The 22,847-nt window shown below is 39.4% G+C and overlaps 1 protein-coding gene across 1 annotated transcript in view; it reads left to right on the top strand.

Annotated features, from left to right (window-relative positions):
* Positions 1-22,847, top strand: part of ADCY2 (adenylate cyclase 2) — a 236,481-nt gene that overhangs the window by 62,570 nt on the left and 151,064 nt on the right. The window contains exon 3 of the mRNA XM_068397286.1: positions 3,216-3,377. Coding sequence (XP_068253387.1) covers positions 3,216-3,377 — 162 coding nt within the window. The remainder of the gene's footprint in view (positions 1-3,215; positions 3,378-22,847) is intronic.

The following is a 22,847-nucleotide window of genomic DNA, read 5'->3' as shown; positions in this document are numbered from 1 at the left end:
AGAATATTCTTGAGCCATGGTGAAACAAAAAAAGAACCTTGGTGATGAACGGAGCTCTCAGCTACTTGGGTCATTAGACCATTACTGGAAATAAGAGAAAAGGAGTGTGGCCAAGAATCAAGAACTATTGACAGGAGCCATTCATATGTGCATTTTGGATGAGAGTTTCTGTCTTAGCATGACTGATACCTCTCCTGCTTTGCAACAGCATTCTCATTCAAGACGCAAATATAAAAATTGACAGGTCAGTTTGTTAGCAAGTGTTCTTTAACACAGTTCCAGTCCAACTCAGCCTGTTTGATGTTGAGTAATGGAGAATTTGAGGTGTGAATACATAGTGTCGAGAGGGGTTGAAACTTCTAAAAACTTCCTCTGTTTGTAGTTGTGGAAAGTTGAAATTCTCCATTTATTTTGACCAAGGAAAGTAGTGGGGTAACTTAAAGAAAGGATATTAGTTAACAGCAGTATAACAAATAGGAGCCGGTATGGCTGATACCACTAGAAGCATTGCAATATACCAAAATCTTTTTTACATGCTTAGTAGTCTGTTTTATGTCAAAGTTGAAGAGCAACAGCACCATATTATATCTTATATCCACTAATGAGTTTTAGTAAGTGCCTAGCATGTACCTCACAAGTAGGGTGGGTCATTTAGTCTGGCTGTAAAGTCAAACCATATTCAAGCACAGGAAATATGCAAGTGCTATTTTTTGGAGACAAGACAGAGAAGGATAATTTTTTATTTTCTAACCATAAAATTTTCACAAATTTATAAATACCATCTTCCCCCTAGTCAATTAGAAAGGTGAACTTAGAAACAACAAAGCCTTGTTTTCATTAAAAGTCAGTGGGATTGGAGGCATTTGAAATCCTTCTTCCAGGGCTAGGGTCCAGGATTCTTCTTCAAACCATTTTTCAGCTGGAAACATGTCTTAGGCAGCTGGTCTTACATGCTGGTGAGGTATTTTGCCTCCTGCATCCATTCATCTTATGCCTATATTAGAGGACCTTACACATCCCCTGTTGCTGCCTAACTCATTATTCAGGTTTCCCCCCTACCCTGATGCCTGTTATCATGACAGAAGAAGATGAGATTGCTTTAACATGATTTGCACTCAGCAAAATCATATTGGCTGTTACTTGTGGGTTTTTTTAACTATTGTCTGTTATTGCCTCAGGAATTGAAGCTAAGCTGACCGGTTCTTAATTCTTTAGCCTTTTTCCCAGCCTTTCAAAGTCACATGCTGTGTTTCCCTTTTCTAGCCTGCCAGAACTTTCTACATCTTTCTCAAGTTTTGAGACTATCAGTTAGTTATCTCAGTATCACAGCTGATTTTTACGCAGCCAGGACAATTTGAAAACATCATACTTACATAACCCTTCTCTTATCTAGACCAATTTTTGTAGGGGCCTGGACCGTGGGAAAGTTATAGAGAGAACATACCAGTACACTGTTATGTAACAGCATGAGATAGCAAGAAAGCATAGGGATGTGGCTTGCTTAAGTTTATAGTAAGTATCCAATTAGAACAGTAGAGGTGGCACGCAGCCAGATTATGGACAATACTTGTAGCCAATAGCTTAGTGTGTAACCGTTACATAAGAGAGTATGTAGGTTATAAAAGTGTGTGTTAACCAAAATAAAGAGGCTACTAGAGCACCATATTGGTGTGCTGTAGTTCCTTCCTCGCGCGGGCCCCAACAAATTTTGTACACCCTTTTCATTGCTGTTGGTTTTACTAACATCTGATCACAGTTAAAACTTTTAGGGAGGACTGAAACTAAATAGATATCAAGCACTTCTGTTTTCTTGTGCTATCAGCTGGTAGATTGGAAGAGAAGCAAAGTTTTCCCTTTGCCTTTTTGGTACTTTATTTTCTCATTATCCCTCATCTCCTTTGCAGTTCCATTTCATTTCATGCCATTGAACTTTTTGACTCTTGAGCATACGGGATGGTTGGGCAGCATCAAAAAGAGTATGAGTGATCAGGAAGGAGCTGGATTAATCTTAATGGAGAAATTGGAGAAAGAGAGTGGAGAACAGAAGTGGATTTCCTGCTCCATTCAGTTCCGTCTCCATGACGGAGAAGAACACCTCCACTGTCTTGTAGGCGCACATACATTAGAGTTCAGTTTTGACTATGGAATGATCACATGCAGATGTGAAGAAAAACTGACAATAAGAGAAGTGAACAGCAAATTATTATTGCTCATACCTGCTTGGGAACTTTCTGAGTTAAATACTGTGTGTATACAACTGTTAGGTTGTGAATAGGCTTGTAAGTCAACTAAAACTGATGGAAAGGCTTATGTAGGGATATAGTCATACTCAAGCTGGCACATTTTCAGAGTTGCCTACGTAAGTGTGCAAAATCTGTGTCCCAAATACAGTTGCATTTTCTCAAAAATGTGGTGGAGTTTGGAGCAGATGCATGCCATCAAATATATAATCTTTTGTATGTATAGTGAAGGAATCCATTTTGCTGTTACAGGTTGGGTTGTGCATTTGAATAGTTTGTTCCATAAAGTTAGTGTGGATGCTAGTACCCTTTAAAAGAAGCTAACAGTAAATTCTGCTGATGGGCTGTGATTGTCTGACGTTGTTTTTCATGTCCAAATAAATGTATTAGCTTAAAATGTAGTGTTTTAGTGGAATTTCACATATGTCATGAAGATACACATGAAGTATATAATCTTATTAAACCAAAATGCTTGGCTGAACTTGAGCTTTTTTGCATGATGTTATATTAAATTGTGACTTTTTAGTGCATCAGGATGAACGAAATCTCTCTGTATTGAAATTTAGGCCCTGTGGAGGGGTTTGGCAGATTGTTTTGTAATGCAGTTCACAATCAGAAACCACCAGTCCCAGGAGAACTACACTCTTAACTGTAAATAGAGTGTTAAAAAATTAAAATTTCAAAAGATAAATTTGACGTTAAATTTGAAAAGTTTGGAGTATTGTGTAGTTCTTGAACCATGATGTATTATCTTGAAATTGCACTTCTTAAATCAAATATAATGTAAATTTTCCAATTCTTTTTTTAATGAATTCTTCCTAAATTGATTTTCTGCAGTGGTTAGCAATAACTTTCCTGTAAAAAACTGATGTGTAATTTTATGCTGAAGACAGTTCAAAATTAAATCCTACTTTTAAAATGTTATTCCAAAGTGAATTTGACATGCTTCTTTTTTTGTCTTGTTGTCTTGCACAGGTATCATTTTTCTTGTTCATTATTTTTGTGGTGTATACCATGCTGCCCTTCAACATGAGGGACGCTATAGTTGCCAGTGTCTTGACCTCTGCATCTCATACGATTGTGCTGAGCGTCTGTCTATCAGGTACAGCTCTTGTAAAGGAACACTTGGTTTGGCAGGTAGGTGCTTTGTGGAATTAATGATTAATTGTGCACTGAATAGCCTGGTAAATGAACCAGGAGTGCCTCAGTGGGTGCTTGGGAGTATAAATGTATTTCTCCATTTCTGAATTGCTACAGACTTAATTCACAGGTAGTCACTTTCTCATAATGAGGGTGTCAGTAATGTTATGTCTTTCTGAATCACATGCTTAAGTGGTAGAATCTACAGCCACGTAGCACTTACAAAGTAAAAACTAACATTGCTTGAAAAATTATGTGATAGAGCCGTATTGTGGTAGATGCATTACCACTCTGGTATGTAAACCACATTGTTCCTCTCCTCACCTTATTAAAGCCTAACTTCCAAGACCAAAGATTTTTTCCAGGTATCAGTGCTATCTTTGAATCAAAAAAGCATTGTTCCTTTGAATACCATGAGGTCTGCTGGGTTAAAGATCTGTTGTGAAGACATTGCCCTCTCCAAGTCTGATGTAGGGCTTGTCCTCCTTCTGTGATTCTCAGCCATTTGCAGGATTTTTACATCCTCCACCTGGTTGGGCCCCGTGATTGAAGGGGACTGTCTGGCTCCACGCTCCATGACATTTAGGGAACCCATCTGTGTTTGCAGTTGGGTCTTGCCTTGTAACTCAACTCTGATACTTTACTACATGACACACTGCAGATAATTAATAATTTTTAAAAATCCAAATATTAGGAGCTGTTTTTCCTTACTGGCTTGCAGAAGATCTTTTAAATAGTGAAATACTACAGTTTTTGTTGTAATACTGTGACGATCCCAGCTGTTATTGACAGAAATCTGTATTTCTAAGGAAAAATTTAGATTTTGTTTTGAAAAGCAAATACATGTTTGTTTTTTTTTTTAATACAGTTAAGCCATTTTAGGGAAACAGTTATTTTAACTTTTGTGTCAAAATTACACTGAAGCTTAAAAGTAAGTACATTTTTATAAACATACCAGCAGAACAAGAAAGACAGATGTCATGCTATTTATTGTGAATAGCATGAAGAACGAAGCAAATAGTTTGTACTTACCTTTTAAGTTACTTGAGCCTTATTTTGAAAAACATTGTGCCTCAAAGGATAACTTCAAGTGATTTTACAAAAGTCATGTCTTGTAAGTTGTTGTTCAGGAAAATACATTTTATTTCCAGCTATGGCTGCAGATCTGTTTTATATAGAATATTGAAATTGAAGTCTCATAAACAAAGTATGTTCTAAGATGTAGTTCTCTGTAGAAATTTTAAATAGTGAGATAAGTGGGTTTGCTTTTCTCTTGCTGATTTGGGTTAGTTGCATGTTTTTTGCAGAGGTTGCCAAGTTGTGCTGTATGTTAAGCAAGGACTGTGGTCATCTGAAGTCAATGTAGTATTTTAATAATTCAGTAATACAGTTATTCATAATTGTAGTGGAATAAATCAGGAAGAATGTTATTCTTGTTTTTATGTAAACCTATGGCTTTTATTCTGGGCATAGGTATGCTGCTAAAACAGTATTAATGTTTGCCACTCCTTTCCTAAATCGTTTTGGGTTAAAGTTGCTGTTTGCAGAATTTATTTTTCCTGCCTATCTTTCTAGACCATTGAAATCTGTTATATCTAAAGGAGTACTTTCAGAAGGTGTTATATCTTTAGGCACATCATGTCTCCAGAATCAAAAGAAATAAATCATGATCCGTGATGTACAATTAGTGTCTTTCATCTCTTCTGTAACTTCCTGTTTCATTCAGTAAGAGTGGAAGTCTTTGAGCAATTTGTAAACGTGATATGAGTATTTAATTTCCAGGATGTTACTGATTTTCTGTTCTCTCTTTGTAAAATGTATTAAGTGTTCTGAATAGTTTGGCAATTACTGAAAGTACTGAATGCACTGCGTTTTATGTATGTGTGGAAGGGATTAAATGCCATGATCGTGGTTCATTTGCCCTCTGTACACTTTCAGATCACTATTGTTTATACTTTGGAGTGTAAGAAAAAAAATGCTTGTTTTGTGTTCTTTGCTTTTGAAAAAAGAGACCACAAATAAAGGATTAGATTAGAGATACTGATTACACTAAAAACAGAAATAACATTTGTCAATGATATACCTCAAGTTGGTGTAGGACAAGTGTGTGTAATTAACAGCAACAACAAAAAAGAGCTGGGGTATAGTTGTTTAAAAGGACCATGCTGTTGAATGTTGTTTTTTTTTTTAAAAAAATACATATATATATATATATTGGTGAGGCCTGGACTGAGGCTGCTTTGCAGAGTTTGGTCACTAAAGCCCAGAGATGAGGAACTACCAGTAGACTGAAATTCAAAAGCTTAGAGAAACACATTCAGGGCTAAGTAGAGTAAATCTGGCTTGCGGAGCTACACTTAGCTTTGACAAAAATATATTATTTTGATTTTAGGGACAGTGATTTGTCTCAACAAAACAGAAGGAAATACATGACAATGTTAGCAGTGAACAGTGTATTTTCCTTCTGGCATGGATTTTTTTCCTAGAGGACAGATAGGGAACCAGTAATATGCACTTAAGAAGCAAAAAGACAGTGTTTAACAAATCTACCTGTAGGTAAACATCAGATATTATAACATATATATCCTGTATATGTAGCAAGTATCCTTCTGTAGAGAATATCTGCATCTTCTTTATAACTACTTCCTATGTATTGGAAGACCAGATTAAATCTCCTCTGAGCTTTCTGTTCTCTTGGCTGAACAAACCGCATTCTTTCAGTTTTCTTCTTATGTCAAGTTCTCCTGCCTTATAATGCTTTTGGTAGCTCTCTGCTGGACCCTCTCCAATTTTGCAGCATCTTCCAGTGACTGTTTGGCATCCCATAGCATTTTGAAAGTTAATCATGCCTTCAGTCTATATCAGTAGAGAAAAATCAATGTTCAGAAGCATTTGGCAGAGCCTGTCTTACTGGTTTTGTCATTCCTTTTGTTGTCCTCTGTAAAGTTTTACACCCAAAATGGGCTTCAGTAAAGCTGTAAGACTTAGCATGCTCTTGATTATCTGGTGTTGGTTGCAGTCAGAGATACTGAGATAAAAGCCTCCTGCTGGGATAAAGAATCCTTCAACACACTCTCTGCTGGTTACATGAACTAGTTTCTGTTTGACCTATGCATGTCTTTTGGGAGGAGGGAATCCACCTTGGTTTAAAAATTGGCAATGATGGAGATGATCTTCCACAAGCCTTCATATTTTTTCCATGGTTGTTGACTGTCAGTGTTAAAATTTTGTTTCTCTTTCCTAGTAGGAATTTGTCTGGCCTTGTCATCCAGCTTCTGGATCTCGTTTTTTTGACTGGTAGACTGACAGACTCAATAGTATCCAATTTCTGTTTCTCCCATGAGAACACTTCCAGACTATCATGAATTTGCCTCATAACCTTTTTGTCAGTAAAATAAATGAGTTGCCTACTTTTGCACTAGCTAAGCCTTTCATCACTTTCATAGTTCTTTGAGTCCTTGTGCTTCATCAACATCTTTCTTGCAACGTGGACAGTAGCCTTAGAGGAACATGCCAGGAGCAGCTGCAGCAATGCCAAATGCTAATAGGGAGCTAGGTCTACAAAGGGGTTAGTGTGGTGCAGTGCTTAGCCTGGAGACACAGACTGTACAGTAAAATATCCAGTCAGTCTCCCCTTGCAGTTCTGTGGGGAGTTTAATGCACAGCCATGGGATCTGTGACAGGGAGGAGGAAAAAGCGTCCTCTGTTCCAGTCTCAGTTTATGAAAAAGTAACTGTGTATGTATGGGTGGGTTTTTTTCTGTTGAAAATTTTAATCCTGACCCTTACAAGGCGCATGGTCTGGAATCTGGGACTCTGCCCCCTCTTTCCAGGTGAGCATCCTACTGCCAAACAGAGGATGTTGTTCCCTCTGCTGCTGAGAGCCTGGTGGTTAGGACTGCTGAAAGAGAACATGACTCTAATTATGGTGTTAAAGCATTTGGCTCAGAAGGCTTTTGCGACTTAATATCGCTTTCAGTTATTGCTGGAATGGAAAGTATTTCACTGCCATCCCTTGCTATAAACACATAACCTGTTTCTCCCCAAACCAGAACAGATTCTAATCAAATACTTGTGTTTTTCCTGCTCTATTATCAACTGCTCAACCATTCTGATCTCATAATGAGTTGATACTATCATTAGGGGTCAATTTTGTTCTTAGTTTGTTGAAAAAGAGCTAACCAAAATAATTAAACATCCTATAACCTTCCATTTTTCTTTTTCCCTATGTTGTATATAAGGAATGTTGTTTACTCTCTCAACAAGCAATTTTGTTGCTCTTGTAATCTTTTTTCGTTATGTGTGGCTAGATGTTTTCCAAACCCTGGCTAAATCACTACAAACTGTCATTCATGGGTTTTTTTCCTTTAAACTAGCATTCCTTACCTTTTGGGATTTTTTTGGCAGCTCCTTGCAGCACAGTAAAAGGGGTCCCTTTTAGAGGCACAAAATTGTAACTAGGCAGCATGCATGTGTACATACATCTATTTTTTTTTGGGCTCTGTTCAAGAATGCATATAGCAAAAAGAAACAATTTTTAACAACTTTTATGTAAGTAGTATTTGGTCTTTGCTTGTGTGATCAGTTCCTTTCTGGTAGCCTGGATAAATCCTAAGATAATGTTCTGTCCTGGTGGACAAAAACAAATCCTAAATGAAAATTTTGTTATTTTCATGAACGTTTGAATTGGGAAATTCCAAGGCTACATCCACAAGATCTTGTGCATTTACCATCAGCTAGGCTCCCCTTACCCCTCTATTTTCCCTCTATTTTGTTGTCCCTCCCCAAACCACCATGATCTCTCCCTTTTTCTACCTTTGGTTCCTGTCCTAAACATCCCATAATAAGTCTTACATTGCTCTGCATCCATCATGTGTCCCATGCCCCTGGGCAGTGACCTCCCTCAGTCCAAGAGGTGATCTGGAGAGCTGTTCCGGATGACCCATGGGGATGGGTGTCACACCTGGACACTGGGGCTGAGGCTCCCCTGGGACAGCCCGGAGAGGGGCCTGGACAGGGTGTCCCTTCCTCTGGGTCCTTAATTTTGGTTCCTGCCTGTCTTTGTGCCTCTGTGCCCCTCTGGGCTTTGTGCAGGTGGGCTGATGGCTCCTGTGATGGGCCTGGGAGTAGCCAAGTGTTATTCAGGCTTCCCCCTGCCATTGTCTGTCTGTGCTCCTCTGTGTGTGTGTGTGTGTGTATGCAGCTTTTGATCACTTAACCTAACAATAATTACATAATTATTTTTATCAAGATTCATGAGATGATGCTTAACCCATGTTTTACAATTCATACTTAAGAGAAATCTCTAAAAGAACATACTGTGTCTAAATTACAAATATTTCCATAGATCTAGTCAGCTTTTTCAGAGTTAATAATGCTTCTTATGCTTCTATAACTCATCAGCTCCTAGAAAAATATATAATTGACAGTATCACATGGTGGACTGGATTTTCAAAGATGGGCAACTTTGATATGACATCCATAATATACGTTTAGATGTTCTAATCAACATGCAGCATATACCATAGACGTATACCATTCAAACTCATCTGTTAACTGCACGTCTTTAATAGGTGATGATATTTACAAAAAATGTTTTATGTAATAGAGTAGCATAACAGCAAAATAAAAATAAAAAGCAACAGTATTCACTGGCTAATAAAAGAAGAAAATGTACAGCTCTAGGGCTCAGAAATAGAATAGAGATTGGTTTATGCTGTTATCATGCAGTACAGGAAAAAAATCATGTTTATTAAAAAAAGACTTGAAAAAAAGACCATGTCTTTAAGTACATTCATTATTGTATAACCCCTGGGGCTGTATAGCTACACAGTGAAAGCTTAAAGCACTTCATAGGAATTTTAGTAGTCTGAATGGCTAAAAGCTGTTGCTGTGGGCTGAATTCATCCTTCTCCCTTGAATACCCTTTTTTGAAGGAGATGGGGAACTGTTATTCATGAAGGTAATGCAGCTTAAACAACTCTTGCTTTCTCCTGCACAGTTACATGAAATGAGTTGCTGTTATCCCTGCTGAAGGGATGGAGGGCAGTGACTGCTATTGAAGGAGGCAGACTGTATTTCTTCTAGCTGCAGCTATTGCTGTCCCATCCCTCACCCCTTTTTCCCTTTACTTCCCCACCCCGGCAGCAGTCTGGCTCACCACATTGTGCAGCAGCTGCAAACCAGTTTGAGAGAGGATTGCTATGTCCTGCATAGCACTATACAGTAGGCATATTTTTTATTATTGCACATGCTTCTTTACTCTTGGTTTTATGCTTAAATGTAGGCAGATACTGAAATGCGGTATGTTATGTTTTTTAACTAAGTTTTACAATCTGCAGGTGTACTTTGGGTTTCACTCATTTTTTAAGACAATCTGCACAGTTTAGATATGCTTATGAAGAGCCCACTTGCCTACAAGAGTATAGATATGCAGGAGAATGCATAATTGCATTTTGTAGCATTCAAGCATTAACATGGAGAATGTAAACATCTTTCAGAAAGTCCCTAAGGCTGTAAAGAGAAGACCTGCAATACTTAATATGATGGAAAATTCCGCAAAGACTGGGAATTGCAATGCTGTGGTGAAATGAAATCATGTGTGCAGGTGGCCATGTGGGTTTTCAAAAGCAGCATTTACCTGCAGCCCAAAATCAGCATCTAAGAAATGCACAGAAAATAGTTCTGGTGAGATGTGTAGGAAATCATCAAAGCACAGAAGATAAGTAAAAAATGCCTCCTTTTCTTAAAATCATGGAAATATCTCCAGTTAGCATTGATTCTTAAGCTTTACTGAAGGGTCAGATTGCCTTTTGTGTCCACTCCATTGAACTTAATATTTTTATCCGCAAGTTTCACCTGTATATTTATTTATTACTCTTATACTACTTTAGCTTACATTTCTTATCCTAAAAATGACATTTTTTTTTAGCAGTTTTAATTTTCCAAAATATAAATTTATTTGATGAACAAGTCCACAGTCCTTTAATATATTAATTAAATTATAAAATATCTATTTATAATGCTCAATCCTAAGGCTGCTATACCTCCAAAAACATAAAACAGTTAAACAAGTGATTGGAAATTCCAGTACTTATAAACTGGAACAGAAAGCAGCATGCTATATCAGCTGTACCTTCCTCTCTTGCATAATATTGCTGGAGCAGCAACTAAACTCTCCCCATACAGAATACCTTTTGCAAGGGAGTTGTATTCCATATCCTTTTAAGGATGATACTGACATAAATAACTTACCAGTGAAAGGCTAAATCTATGCATTCAGAATTTTGTAATACTGTCCTTCTAGGTAATTTTTCTAGAGTAAAGAATCTTTAATCCTTCAATGGAGTTAGTTTTGATGTTTTCTTTCCATTTTCACAGACACTGCCTAGCCTTTTCAGTTACATAGTACCGTTATGTCTTGGTATCATTTGTCAAGTTTATTGTGAATTACTTCTTCTCTTATTGCAGCTGAAGCATAAAATTCCGGGCGAGATACTCGCTCTAGACATGGTGCTTTGTCATTTTATGTACTTGTAGAGTTATCATCTATTCCCTACACCTTATTTTCAAGAATTCATTAGAAGAAAAATGCCTTTCACTATCAAGATGTGGATGCATTTCCTCATCCTGTCAGCCACTTTTAGTGCAGTATAAAATAAGAGGGATCAGGAGCTCATCCCCTGGAGCTGGGTGACACAGCACAGCTCATGTTTACCTGCCTAAACTCCCATCCCTTCTTCCTTCCCCAGACAGAGTGGCCAGGTGTCAACTTTCTCTGAACAATTCTTGACGTGTTCTGTTCCTTAAGATATGTCAAGGCTCTGGGAAAATGTTGGTTGGCCCAGATCAAAACGGTGCTAGTGAACAAGGTAACAGCTATACACAGATCATCACTATACAGCAGTGATGACCATGGAGCTCAAAACTACCTTCCAGTCTTGTTTGGTTTACCAGCAGAGACACAACTGGAGGACATCATCTGCAAACCCTGAAGTAATTCTTAATTCTTCCCAGGGATTGCACCTTTGGTTATTACACAGCATATTCTTTCCCTTCTGAAGGTACATCTGTTACTGCACACCCAGTGAATGGCATCAGTATTTGTTCTGTGTGGGCCTGAGAAGGAATCATGTCTTTCCCATGCTCCTTACTAGTTATGTATAATAAATCATGTTTATCTACTGTCAGTTTAGACAGGTTCTGGGTATACTAAAGCCTATATGCTGCATATTTGCTGTGAAGGTCACCTGTGTGGACTCTGCTAGCTCTATTGGTTTCTGACTAGGACAGTATTAGTTACAGCTGATGTTTGGCTCCCCCAATGTTACTGGTTTTGTTCTATAATTTTTAACTTTGATAGCAGCAGTCTGAAATCAGCATAGGCTGTGGTTTATTAGTGTCCTGGTTTGGCCTAAAACAGACCAATAAACTCAGTTGTCCTTCTCCTCCACCTGGCTGGAGGCAGGGCCCCTCTAATTAAGGAATGGATTCGCACTGCTCACATGGATTGGACCTTCATTCCCCTTATTCAGATTTGGGAAATAACGATCTGAAGCCCATCTACCCTGACTGGAGTACTGCTTGCTGGTAACTATAGCAGCCATCCTCCTAGGAAAACTCTATGGAGCTGGAGTGGATGCAGTATCACTTCTTGGCCTTTTGGCTAAGATCAAGGAGTGATTAGCAAGTCTCGCTCACCCTTTAATAGTCGGCCCAGCCTTAAACCATGACAATTAGACGTAAAGTTATATTTGTGAATCTATTTGCAGTTTTATTTTCTTTGTGCCTTTGAGGATCTGTGTTCTCATAGATGTGTAGCAGTCTATCAGCTCAGAAGCCACAAGGACACAGACTTGAAAGAAAGCTGGCTCTGCGCTGAGCTAGCTCAGGTCCACGGGCTTTGGGAGTTCAGGCTGCTTGAAAGCACTTAAACTGCTCTGGAAACACAGAGCTATGCAGAGATATGTCTGAACCTGAACCTTAGGCCAGCTCCTGTGTCTGTGAACATACAATAGCACAGTTAATCCACAGCCCTCTACACTGTTTTATAGACTTATCAACGTCAAAACAGTATAGGTCTCCAGAGGGTTCAACTGCTTATAGATGAACAGAACTAAGACTGATAGGTGGTCAGTAATTGAGGCCTCAGAAGGGCAAGAAACAAACACCTGAGAAAAACCACCCTTAATGTTCCCAGAAGATGTTTCTTCTCAGTGCTGAAAAAGGAAGCAGATGCCCTCCACATCCAATCTAACCCAGAGAAAATTTTCTCCTTGATTGCTATGCAAGAAGAATTGGTTTCACTGATCCTCTAAGTAGGAAGACTTCCATACGTGCAAAAGACTAGCGATTCAAGATCCCAGTGCCTGTCCTTCCTACAGTTGTTGCCAGTATCTGCTACTTCAGAAGAGGATGAAAACAAGAACTTAAAAAGTTCATCTGACTAGTTTTAAACTGGGGCAAATTATTTCAGCCAGTTCCCATGCAAATGAGTAGCTCAAATTCCAAAACATCAGATTTTGAGTTCCTCAACACAGATGCACTCTTATCTTTTAGAAACCAAAACTGAGTTTGCTCCGAAGAGATTTGCTTTTTTTGTTTGAAATATTTCTAAGGGCCACCTTTGAATAATCTCTTTTGTCTTGAATACTGTCTCACTCTGTATGGGCTTAGTTCACCAATGGCTCTATCACAGCAACATTTGTTCAGGCTAACCACAGCAGGATTTGGCTGTCCTGTTTACTAGCATTATTTTCTGCACTTTGTCCCAAGACTCATAGAGATGAGATCTTGCCCAGATTTTTTGCAGACAGGAAGAGACTGTATCCTGATAAGCATTTACTCACATACATACTTCTAGTGAAACTGTTTGGACTCTTCAAGGAGGTTTGCAGCAGCTTGTGTGAGAGCGCTTCACACTCTGAATGCAAATATGAGGTGTGCAATAATCTGTTTCCTCTAGTTTGTAGGTGGTGAGATGGAGTTTCAGCTTCTGCTGGAGGTCTGTTGGGGTTTTGCTGATGGTCTCTGAACACTGACTGTTGCTGACCTTTGCATACATGCACACGGACTCTCTCTTTCTGAGAGATGTTTTGGATGCTTACACACTGCTTGGCCTGTGGAAAGAATCATTAAAATTTGGCCTGTGGAAAGAACAGCCCATAGTGACAACGATAAATGCTCCCAGGCTGTTTGCCTGCTCCAGCCAACTTGCACATGCCAACAGGCAGGAAGGGAGAGAGGAGATGGTGTGCTCCCCTTGTGACACCCGGAGAGGCTGTTGCTGTAGTGACAGTGTCCTCTGAGCCTAACTGGGCAGTGAAGTGGTGGCATTTCAACTCCGGTTCTTTTGTGCTAACATGCTATTTAGCTCCACTCATGTTTAATTAATTTCCTAACATGAAATCCACTCAGGTTGGTTAAGACCCTTAGGGCTTGTCTTGGATCCCCCGACCCCTTCTTTTTAGTAAAATAAGCATAGGATAACACTTTGGAAGTCTTAAAAGAGCAGAAATGGTCACGATGTAAAAAAGAACACACAGCAAAAAAGATAAGGGGAACAAGAAGAAACAGATGGAAATTGTACGTGCAAAAATGGTGACAAAAGCATAAATGCTAAGAAGTAAGAGAAGTGGAATGCTGAAAAATTAAATGGTGGATAATAAGGCACCTTTGATAATGCTCTGCATTATGTGCCATAAGATTTTGCTTCATTTGCTGCTCAGTCATCAGTGATGACACCTTTTTTTTTCCCTGCTATCCAGCAGTTTAGACAGTGAATATTTTCCTTGGGTTTTTGGCTAACTTTCTCACCTCAGTTCAGTTTATTGATGCTGCACTGATGACCTCTGTATGCAGAGATGATTCCCTTTCTACTGTCATTGATATTGACCAAGTCACTTCAGAGTCTCATGTACATGCCACACACGTAGTCCCCTAAATCATTATGTAGTTATTTTCTCTCTGCTATGTTATTTCAGCTTCCAGTGAGCTGCATTAGCTAAAAATATTCCTGAGTCAAATCCTGGGATTGCACGCAATCAGAGCTAGCCTGCCTGGGACAGTGGGAGAGCAAGCACCAACCTTTGTAAATATGTTCTGAATTCTCCTTGGACCTACCTGTGTCGACAGTCCTGGGCTTTGTCAGTGACCTCAAAGCTCGTGCTTAGTTAGAGCAGAGTGCAAATAAAGATCCCACTTTGCGACACCCCTTTCATCAGCAGAGTCAGTGTTAAACCCAGCTCCGCATTTGAATTGCCTGATGCAGGGCAGCTCTGCTGCTTTCCCTTCTCTGATGGGAGGAGACCACAGTTAGGCAGCAGCAGGTGTGCTGGAGAGCCATGTTCAGCCCTGCTGGAGCAGACCCGAGAGTAACTCCAACCCTCCTCACGCTACTACTGGGCTCAGAAATCATGGCAGCTGCACCCAGCTGGTCCTCTCTGGAAAAAAAAAATGCCCCTACTTTAACAAAAGATTGGATACTTTCCTTGTCACAGCCTTCTGCTGATGTCCATGTCTGTGCTTTCCAAACTCCACTGACTCTTCTCAGATTGGATCAGCTGGATAGACTGATAGACTGTTAGGTCTATGATAATTAAAAAGTGATCTGCAAAAATACAAAGGAGCAGGGAAACAATGACAGAGGAACCCCAATAACCCAGTCAGAGAGAATAGGACACCTTAGCCCAGCTCTTCACTGGGCTGCCACAGGACAGCCATTAGCCCCAGTGTCTAGGTGTGACAACCATCAACCAGGTGGGTCAATAGGAATGGCTCCTCAGCTCACCCTACAGATGGAGGCGGTCACTGCCAGCAGGCTGTGGGTCTCATTATGGGATGCAGGGAAAGAGCATTTTTGGATTGCACAAGACTTACTGTGGGATGTTTAGAGGAGGAACCAAAGGTGAGGGAAGGGAAGAATCATAGTGGTTTAGGGGAGGAACAAGTGTGGGAAAATAGAGGGATAAGGTGATGAAAGGGGTTGATCGTGTGTTAACAGGCTGCTGGTCAGTACAGTTATCTGGCCATGCCCTATGCCAGACCCACGCTGTCTGTTCTGTCTTCTTCTCAACCTCAATTTCTAACTAGATGAAGGGACACATGTATTCTGTATGCATGTGCATGTATATGTGTGTGGGGAGACCATGGAACGGAGACCATGGGTCACAGGATCCCAGGTGTCTGTGGTGGAGCAGCTGGAGAGATTGGAAGGGTTTAAGTACCAGCTACAGGGCAAGGGGCCATGGGTCAGAGGGGCCTGAGAGCAGGTGCAGCTGGAGAGACTGTCCTGCATATGTATTTTGTGGGTGTGTGTATCAGCATGTGTGATCACTTGTCAGGCCAGACTATCTGGTGAGTGGGAGATGAGGCCGCAAGCCTGGGTTGGATACTGGAAAGGCTAGAAGCTGTGTGGCTTGGCTGCTCGATGAAGCAGGGAGTCCAAGCTGGACTGGAGAGAGACCTGTTTAGTATGTGAGTGGGTGATACAGGAGCCAGCTACTGAACAGACTGGATATCTATGGCTATTTACTGGACAGATACATAATGTATCTACATATGTATTTTGTGCTTTCATTCTGTTCAGACAGAGGGGAGCAGGATCAGGATGTTGCTGCAGCTTGTGTTTGCCTGAGTGCTGTGTTTTTAGTCTGTGTTGATCTGTGTGGCTGGCTATGGATATATGTATATATGTATTGTATGTATGCGTGCCCATATGCCTCACAACTGGATGGATGTGGGGACATGTTGCCGCAGCAGCTTCACCTCTGTCAGGCTGCCAGACTTAGCAACCTCCAACATAAACCAGAGCTATATATTTTCAAATAGCATTCTGTATATTTTTAAACAGCATTACGGCTTTTGTGTAGGAAGTGGTTTTATTGGTTATCTTGGTGAAGATTTAATTTTAATATCTTTACAAATGAATGATTTAGATGTCTTGCACGCTCTTTTGGTCACTCTTAACAAAACTAGGTCACAGAATTATTTTCTGCCTAAATAAATCAGTATAACCACGTGTGCTATGTAAATAAAGCCATATACTTCTCCTTAAAAATTGCATGCAATTGTTTCTTTTATTAGTGTGGTTGTGGTCTTTTTACATCTGCAGATATCTCTGGAGAAGGGATTCTTCTCTTTTGCATTACTTGAGGTGACATATGCTTACATAACATGGGGGCAGTTCCTTCTCTGGGCATCCCTTCCCTCCATATTCACATGCAGGATGTGCTAAGCCCTGAATCCATAAGCCATGGTCATCGTGAGAAACATTAAACTTTCATATCTCCTTCTGAGAGTTGCAGGCATATGTATTACTGCATGACGAGGTAATTGATTTTTTCACTATACATTTGCTGATCAGTGTCAGAGTTCCAGGCAACCACAATAGTACCAGAGTTAAAAAGAATGAGAATAAGTGTGAAGATGCTGCTCCATTAATTACTGGACTGATACCATACCTGACAGTGAAGGACTGCTGCAGGGAGCCATGTGGGAGTGCAGAGAAAGGGCTGTGTATGTTGAGGGAAAGTCTTTGCTTATGCAAACTGCCGGAGCTGACAATGCTGTCCCTAGAGAGACATTGAGTATTCATTTAGATGGTGGTGTACATTTTTTTTTCTCTTCACAGGCACTGAAAGAAATGTAAGGATAAAGAGCAGGGGTGAGCAGAGGTGTTAGAGTCAAGACAGAAAGGTTCTTATAATTTTTTGAGAAACAGATTGAACTAATAAAGCTTCTGAAAAGGGATCTACAGTAACAAATGCTCTTTCCATCCCTAAAATGTCTACACAGTTCCTTCCATTGTCAATAAAAAATGGTATTACTTGTTTGCTAGTTTGTGAAAACAGTGCCAGGAAGATAGTGGTGTCCAGATTCTTGTTAATGCTGGGCACAGTTTGTATTATTTGGTGTGAGACATAATGGGGTATCTTCGAGAACTGAGGAGCTAAGAGGTAAAGCAGGAGTTGAGAAATCTATCGTTGTCTGCCTTTGCACTTCACTGATTCAGGGTGATGCTCCTCTGTATCTGTGATGTTCTTTTGCAGTTGAAGTGCTTGCAGTTAAATTGGCTTCTTTTGCACTATGGAAAGAAAAATAAATCCTCCCTTCTTAAAAACTAGGACTGCTGGCCTTCATGTTGATAACTCTTGAAGTGGCACCCTTTGGTTCATATTGACTATAAACTAGCAAAAGTCAGAAGTCTGCCATTTTATTTTAGCCTTCCGAATTCAGTTTTCCTTGTAAACTGCTGAAAGTTTTCTCCCATGATTTATTTCTTCTTTCTACTTCCCTCACGCCCTGGTTTGTAATCCATTTTTGCTTATTTCTTATTTCCTATTTCTTACAAACCTGTTCCTCACTTCTTTTTCTGATCTAGCTGGGCCTTTTAAAAATTTTAATTTAGGGATTTCAGTATATTGCATCTTTCTTAACAGCATCTTGTGACAAAGAGTTCAGCAGCTTAACTGCTTTGTAAGAAGAACCATCTTTTGCTTGTTTCAAACCTGTCATGTGTTTGAGTCCCCCAAATTCTTACACTGGAAAAGGCTGAACAGTTGATCTCAGTTCACCCTCTCCAGGCCATTTATGATTTTATAAACCTCTGTCACACCTCCCATATCATCTCTTTCCCAGGCTGAAGAATTGGAAATTATTTATCTTTCCTTATTTAGAAGCCATTTTATACCTTTGATCTTCCTTATTGCCTTTCTCTGATCTGAAAGGTGATTTACCTTACATAATATGAAAGCACAGTCTGTAAGACAGAAAATCCATTAATGCTTGTTTAGTAAGGAAGTAGGTCACTGTAAATTCTGATGACCCTGAATGAAGAGAAGAAAAATGATGAGCCTGATCCTCAAGGCAAGCACAGATTAGCTGAAACGTTACTAGCGAAGGAAATGAAAAATCTGTGACCCGAACCATGCAATTTTGACGTCAAGACTTAGAATATTTTGCTTAACAAAATGCACATAATTCTGTGGTTTGTGAAGGAGGCTCAAAAGAATTGTTGTGGTTTTATTAGAGTGAAGTAAGAGAAATAAATATGTTCACTTTTCATGTCAGAAGTTAAAATGTTGAGGTCTGCTTGTACTAAAAATAATTCTAAAAGAGAAAAGAGTGACTGTGATTATACTGCAATACACTGAAACCTGAGCAGTTAGGATTGTTTCTGCAGGGCTGTTGCTTATTGCTTTTTAATTATATTATTAATTATTATTATTATTATTTTATTATTATTATTATTTGGTTAGTAGTATTTGAACAATGCCAATTTGAGTGTTGGGAAGCTGAATCTTTTAAAAAAAATTATGCTTCTTTAGCTGTATTACTTGGGATGTTGGAAATCAAAATGCATACTTAGGAGCAGGCAAAGAATCCTTCGTAGACTAGGAGGAATAATTTAATATTCCTGTTTTTTCTAAGATAACTGTATTCCTCTTTAAAAAATGTATCCACCAAAAAGACGTATAAATGGGCATGAATTTAAAAAAAAGAAAAATAGCAGTGTATCTGAATGATAATGCAATTACTGTCTCATTAACTGGATGCCAAAAGAAGACAATGATAATTGTGTAGCTGCTAAGATGATTTTCAGAATGCATTATGGATGTTTTGCCTCATCCTGACAAATTCAGTTCACAAAAGGGCAATAAGCAGTGTCTCAAAGTGTTATGTTTCAGATATTAGAGTCTTCCTTTAACAAGCGTCCAAGACATGGATCGAAGTAGAACTGCAGCGTGTATGTCTTCAACCTCATACATGTTTCCTTGAACTCAGGCTTGCAGATCTGTTCATATGATGGATACCAAATAGTTCACAGTATTTTTCAGATAAAATTCATGGCATGTTCTGTGGTATTCAACATTTTAGCAGTGACAAAATGTTTCCCATTATATAAGGTCTTGACAGTATTAGTGTATGTATGTGTATGTATATATAATATGCCGAATTATATAGATAAAAATATATATGATCTAGATAAATAGATATATTTTTCCCCTCTTCCTACTCATGTAATTTTAGTAGCAAATCAAAGGCTCTGGACTATACTGTTGTGTTTCAGCTGTGGTTAGCAAGGTTTTGTGGTTAGGTTTGTGTGCAAGTACCTTCCATTTTAGTTCATAGAGTTCAGCTGGAATTAAGCACATCTGAATATCACAGGACCTTTTTAGAAGTCTGAACCCAAGTATAGAAGTTGTCTTTCTGTGCATTGTATTTGTTAATCATCAACTTCATGCACTTTGCCATGAGGTGAGCAACAGACCATCAGGTTTGATTACTCATAGCTTAAAAAACAAACCACATGATGAATGCAATGTTGCGTCTGAGAGTCAGACTATCTGGAGGGGCAGGATAGGCTTAGATGAGCAAGTAGTGTATATGCCTCCTACACACATTGAGAGTGTTGGATGTTCAGTTTTGTTTTATTGCCATTTACAGCATTTTAGGATGAGGGAGATAGCAGAGATAACGGACAGCGCTAAACCCTAGTGTACATGGAAAAATATTCTTTTCTCTTTAAAACCCTAGATGTTTTTAATAGTTGGTAAGTCTTCTGCACTCTTACATTTACATAAGTAAGCTTTTGAAAAGAGAACAGCAAATGCGATTAATACTCTATTGTGGCAGCCAGCTTTGCCTGTTCTGTTGTTTTGTGTGGTTTTGTTTTCCCCTTTCCTTACAGTGTTGTAGCGAATCAAATTAAAAGACATTCAACAGAAGTTAATTCTCTTCAACATTTTGAGAAGCTTGTTGAGCTGGATAGAAAAAAAATCCAAAACTGTATTCAGTTACATAACTATTTTAAACATCTGTGTTTGTTTGCTAAAGATAGAGCAGTGATAATATTTCATCATTGCCAAAGTGCCACGGTACATTGCTTTGACCTGTACCTCTGGCTTTGTCTCTTGAAGTCTTGTTGATTTATTTGAAGTCCTTTGAAGTATCATCTTTCTGCTATATGCCTCCAGTTCTTCCATTTCCTTATTGGTTAAATGCTGCTTTTAATGTTTACCTTCATACAGTTTGACCTCAAACATGCTATATAATGTTTATAACATGCTATAATATTTTATTTTGAGGAAGATTATTGCAAAGGAAAAGCTCAGATCTAGTGTGGAAAAAAACACCTTGTATTTGACTGTATTCTTGTCTACTCTCAACAAATCTGATTAACTTCATAATTGTGTATTATTTTAAGATCTTTCATATGGTACATAAAAACTATCCTGCTTTCTTAAAGTTTTCTAAAAATCAATATAACTTAATGGGTTTCCTTATTGTGATTTTGTTTATTGTCTCCTTCTGCACCGTGGAGAATTTAATTACTTTTCACCTGGAACAGGGGTGCCTTGTATCATCAGTATGAGCTGGGAAATTATGATAACCCTTACTTGTCCAGGGCCAGAAAGTGCCTTAGGGTCTTAAGTGTGCTGATCAAGCAGAAGTAAAGGCTTATGTGTAGATTACAAAGCCAGAAGGAGCTGCGAGAGTCATCTGGTACCATAGGTTATAGTCTTGTATAGCTTAACTGAATCAGTTTTCACTTGCACTCTAGCAGTGGCTCCCCTACTCTGAATTTTGGCCTACCGTGGTCCCACAACAGTTCCTGTGGACCACCATCCATCTTTGTTATTGAACTTCTAGTTTAAAATACTGCAAATCTGGTTGCACAGACTAGCTCTGACCATCTTACTGTAGCTTTGCAAGACCACCATAACAAATGGAGAATAGTTCAGTAGACCTCTTGCCATGGCTGTGAAAACAAGGAGCTCCCACACAAAACACCCTAGGAAGTCTGTCTTGTAGTCAGTGAGCTAGGGCTGGATTGATAAGCAGAATCACAGAATCAACAAGGTTGGAAGAGACCTCTGGGATCATCGAGTCCAACCATTGCCTGTGGTGGGTCTTAGAAAACCTGTGAGAGGCTGGGGCTTTTCTGCCATGTGAGCTGCATCTCAGTGGCCTTAATTTTGAGAGGAAGAGTTGCTTTACTGACTTACTCAAAGACAAGGCATGGGCTCCAGATGATTGGGACTGCTTCATGAGATGCATGCAAACTCAAGGAGTGGGAAGTGATTGGCAGAAGGAAACAGGATGAGAGGAGTCGGACTGAAAGAGTCTCCTGAGTTGCTCGCTGCCAAACGTGACTGAAATGCAAATAGGCTATTTCAATGTAAATGAACTGCTACCAAATTTTCCAAGATATTTGTGTGCCTAAAAGCCACTTATGAGTATTTTATAAAGTGCTTTGATTTCCATGTGAGTTAGGTACAGATTTCCTGCTTGCCTTGCAATGAACTGTGAAGTTTTAGGAGCTAGTACTTCTGGAGTGGGGCACACGAGCAGCAGGTCACGGTGCTGAGTGGGCCTTTTGGTCTGAAGTCTGACACAAGAAGAGTCTATTTGGGCTCTGAATAGAGACTTACATAGAAATTATTGATAACCAGGGGAAAAAAAGAGTGAGAGTTAATCTCAGGCAGCCACCTGCTAGTGTTACTCAGCTCAATATTATGGTCCTCACCTGACAATTCTCATAAAGGTTTCTGCCCCCCGCCCCCATTAAGTGTTGATGGTGATTGTGTTTGACAACCTTTGAAGCAGCACAAAAAGAAGAAAAGCAAAATCTGTTTCTGCTCGTCTGTTGTGGAGCTTCTAAAGAGCCTTTCTTATCCGCTTTGACACCACTATACCCACGCTTTAAAATCCAGATTGATTTGTTTCTCTTAACATAGAGGAAACTTGATTCTATCTTGTGAATGGATTTTCCCATCAGAATTCAGGCTTGGAGATGTTTGCTATGATCTAGGTCATGCCAACCTTAATTAAAGACCAAATCACCACGTGTCAGGTAACGTCACACACTATTTTGATAGTCTCCTGCTGCAGTAGTTCTTCGAAAAACTAGCAACTGAGCACAGCATAGGCAAGCTAAAAGACATGCAGTTAACTTGTTTCCAAAACATTTTTATTCAAATGTGATTTAAATTTCCTCAGTTATGGAAACATTTCCCATGATATGACAGAAGTTCCTGTAACTACCGTAAACACACTAGATGCAAGACAAATCTGGAGTATTTAATTTGTTTGTTTATTTTTAACAGCAATATCAGACATGTCTTGTCTAAAATGCAGCACATGCAACTTAGTCATTTGCCACCTACTCTCCCTTTTGTGCTTTTTTTTCCTGCAGTTCCTGTATTACATGCTATTTTGTGCAGCCTGTAATTTCTTCCTTGCCTGGGGACCCACTCTGGCTTGGCATCTGGGCACTCTGCCTGGGCCTCACAGGAGGAGAGAGGGGAAGTCACTGTGCTGTTACAGCAGTGGAAAGGGCACTGTCCTTGTTAGGCATCGCCTTCTCCAGCTCCCTTACCCTGTGTAGCACCCCTACGCTCTGTCACGTGATGCAGAGCAGGATGGTTGACAGCTCTGTAGTTTGCTAATTTTATTCTGCTTTTCC

Source organism: Nyctibius grandis, chromosome 3 (genome assembly GCF_013368605.1).
Source record: "Nyctibius grandis isolate bNycGra1 chromosome 3, bNycGra1.pri, whole genome shotgun sequence".
In the NCBI taxonomy this organism is placed as follows: Eukaryota; Metazoa; Chordata; class Aves; order Nyctibiiformes; family Nyctibiidae; genus Nyctibius; species Nyctibius grandis.
The sequence above is the reverse complement of the archived record's forward strand: the minus strand, read 5'-3'. Positions and strand labels throughout refer to the sequence as shown.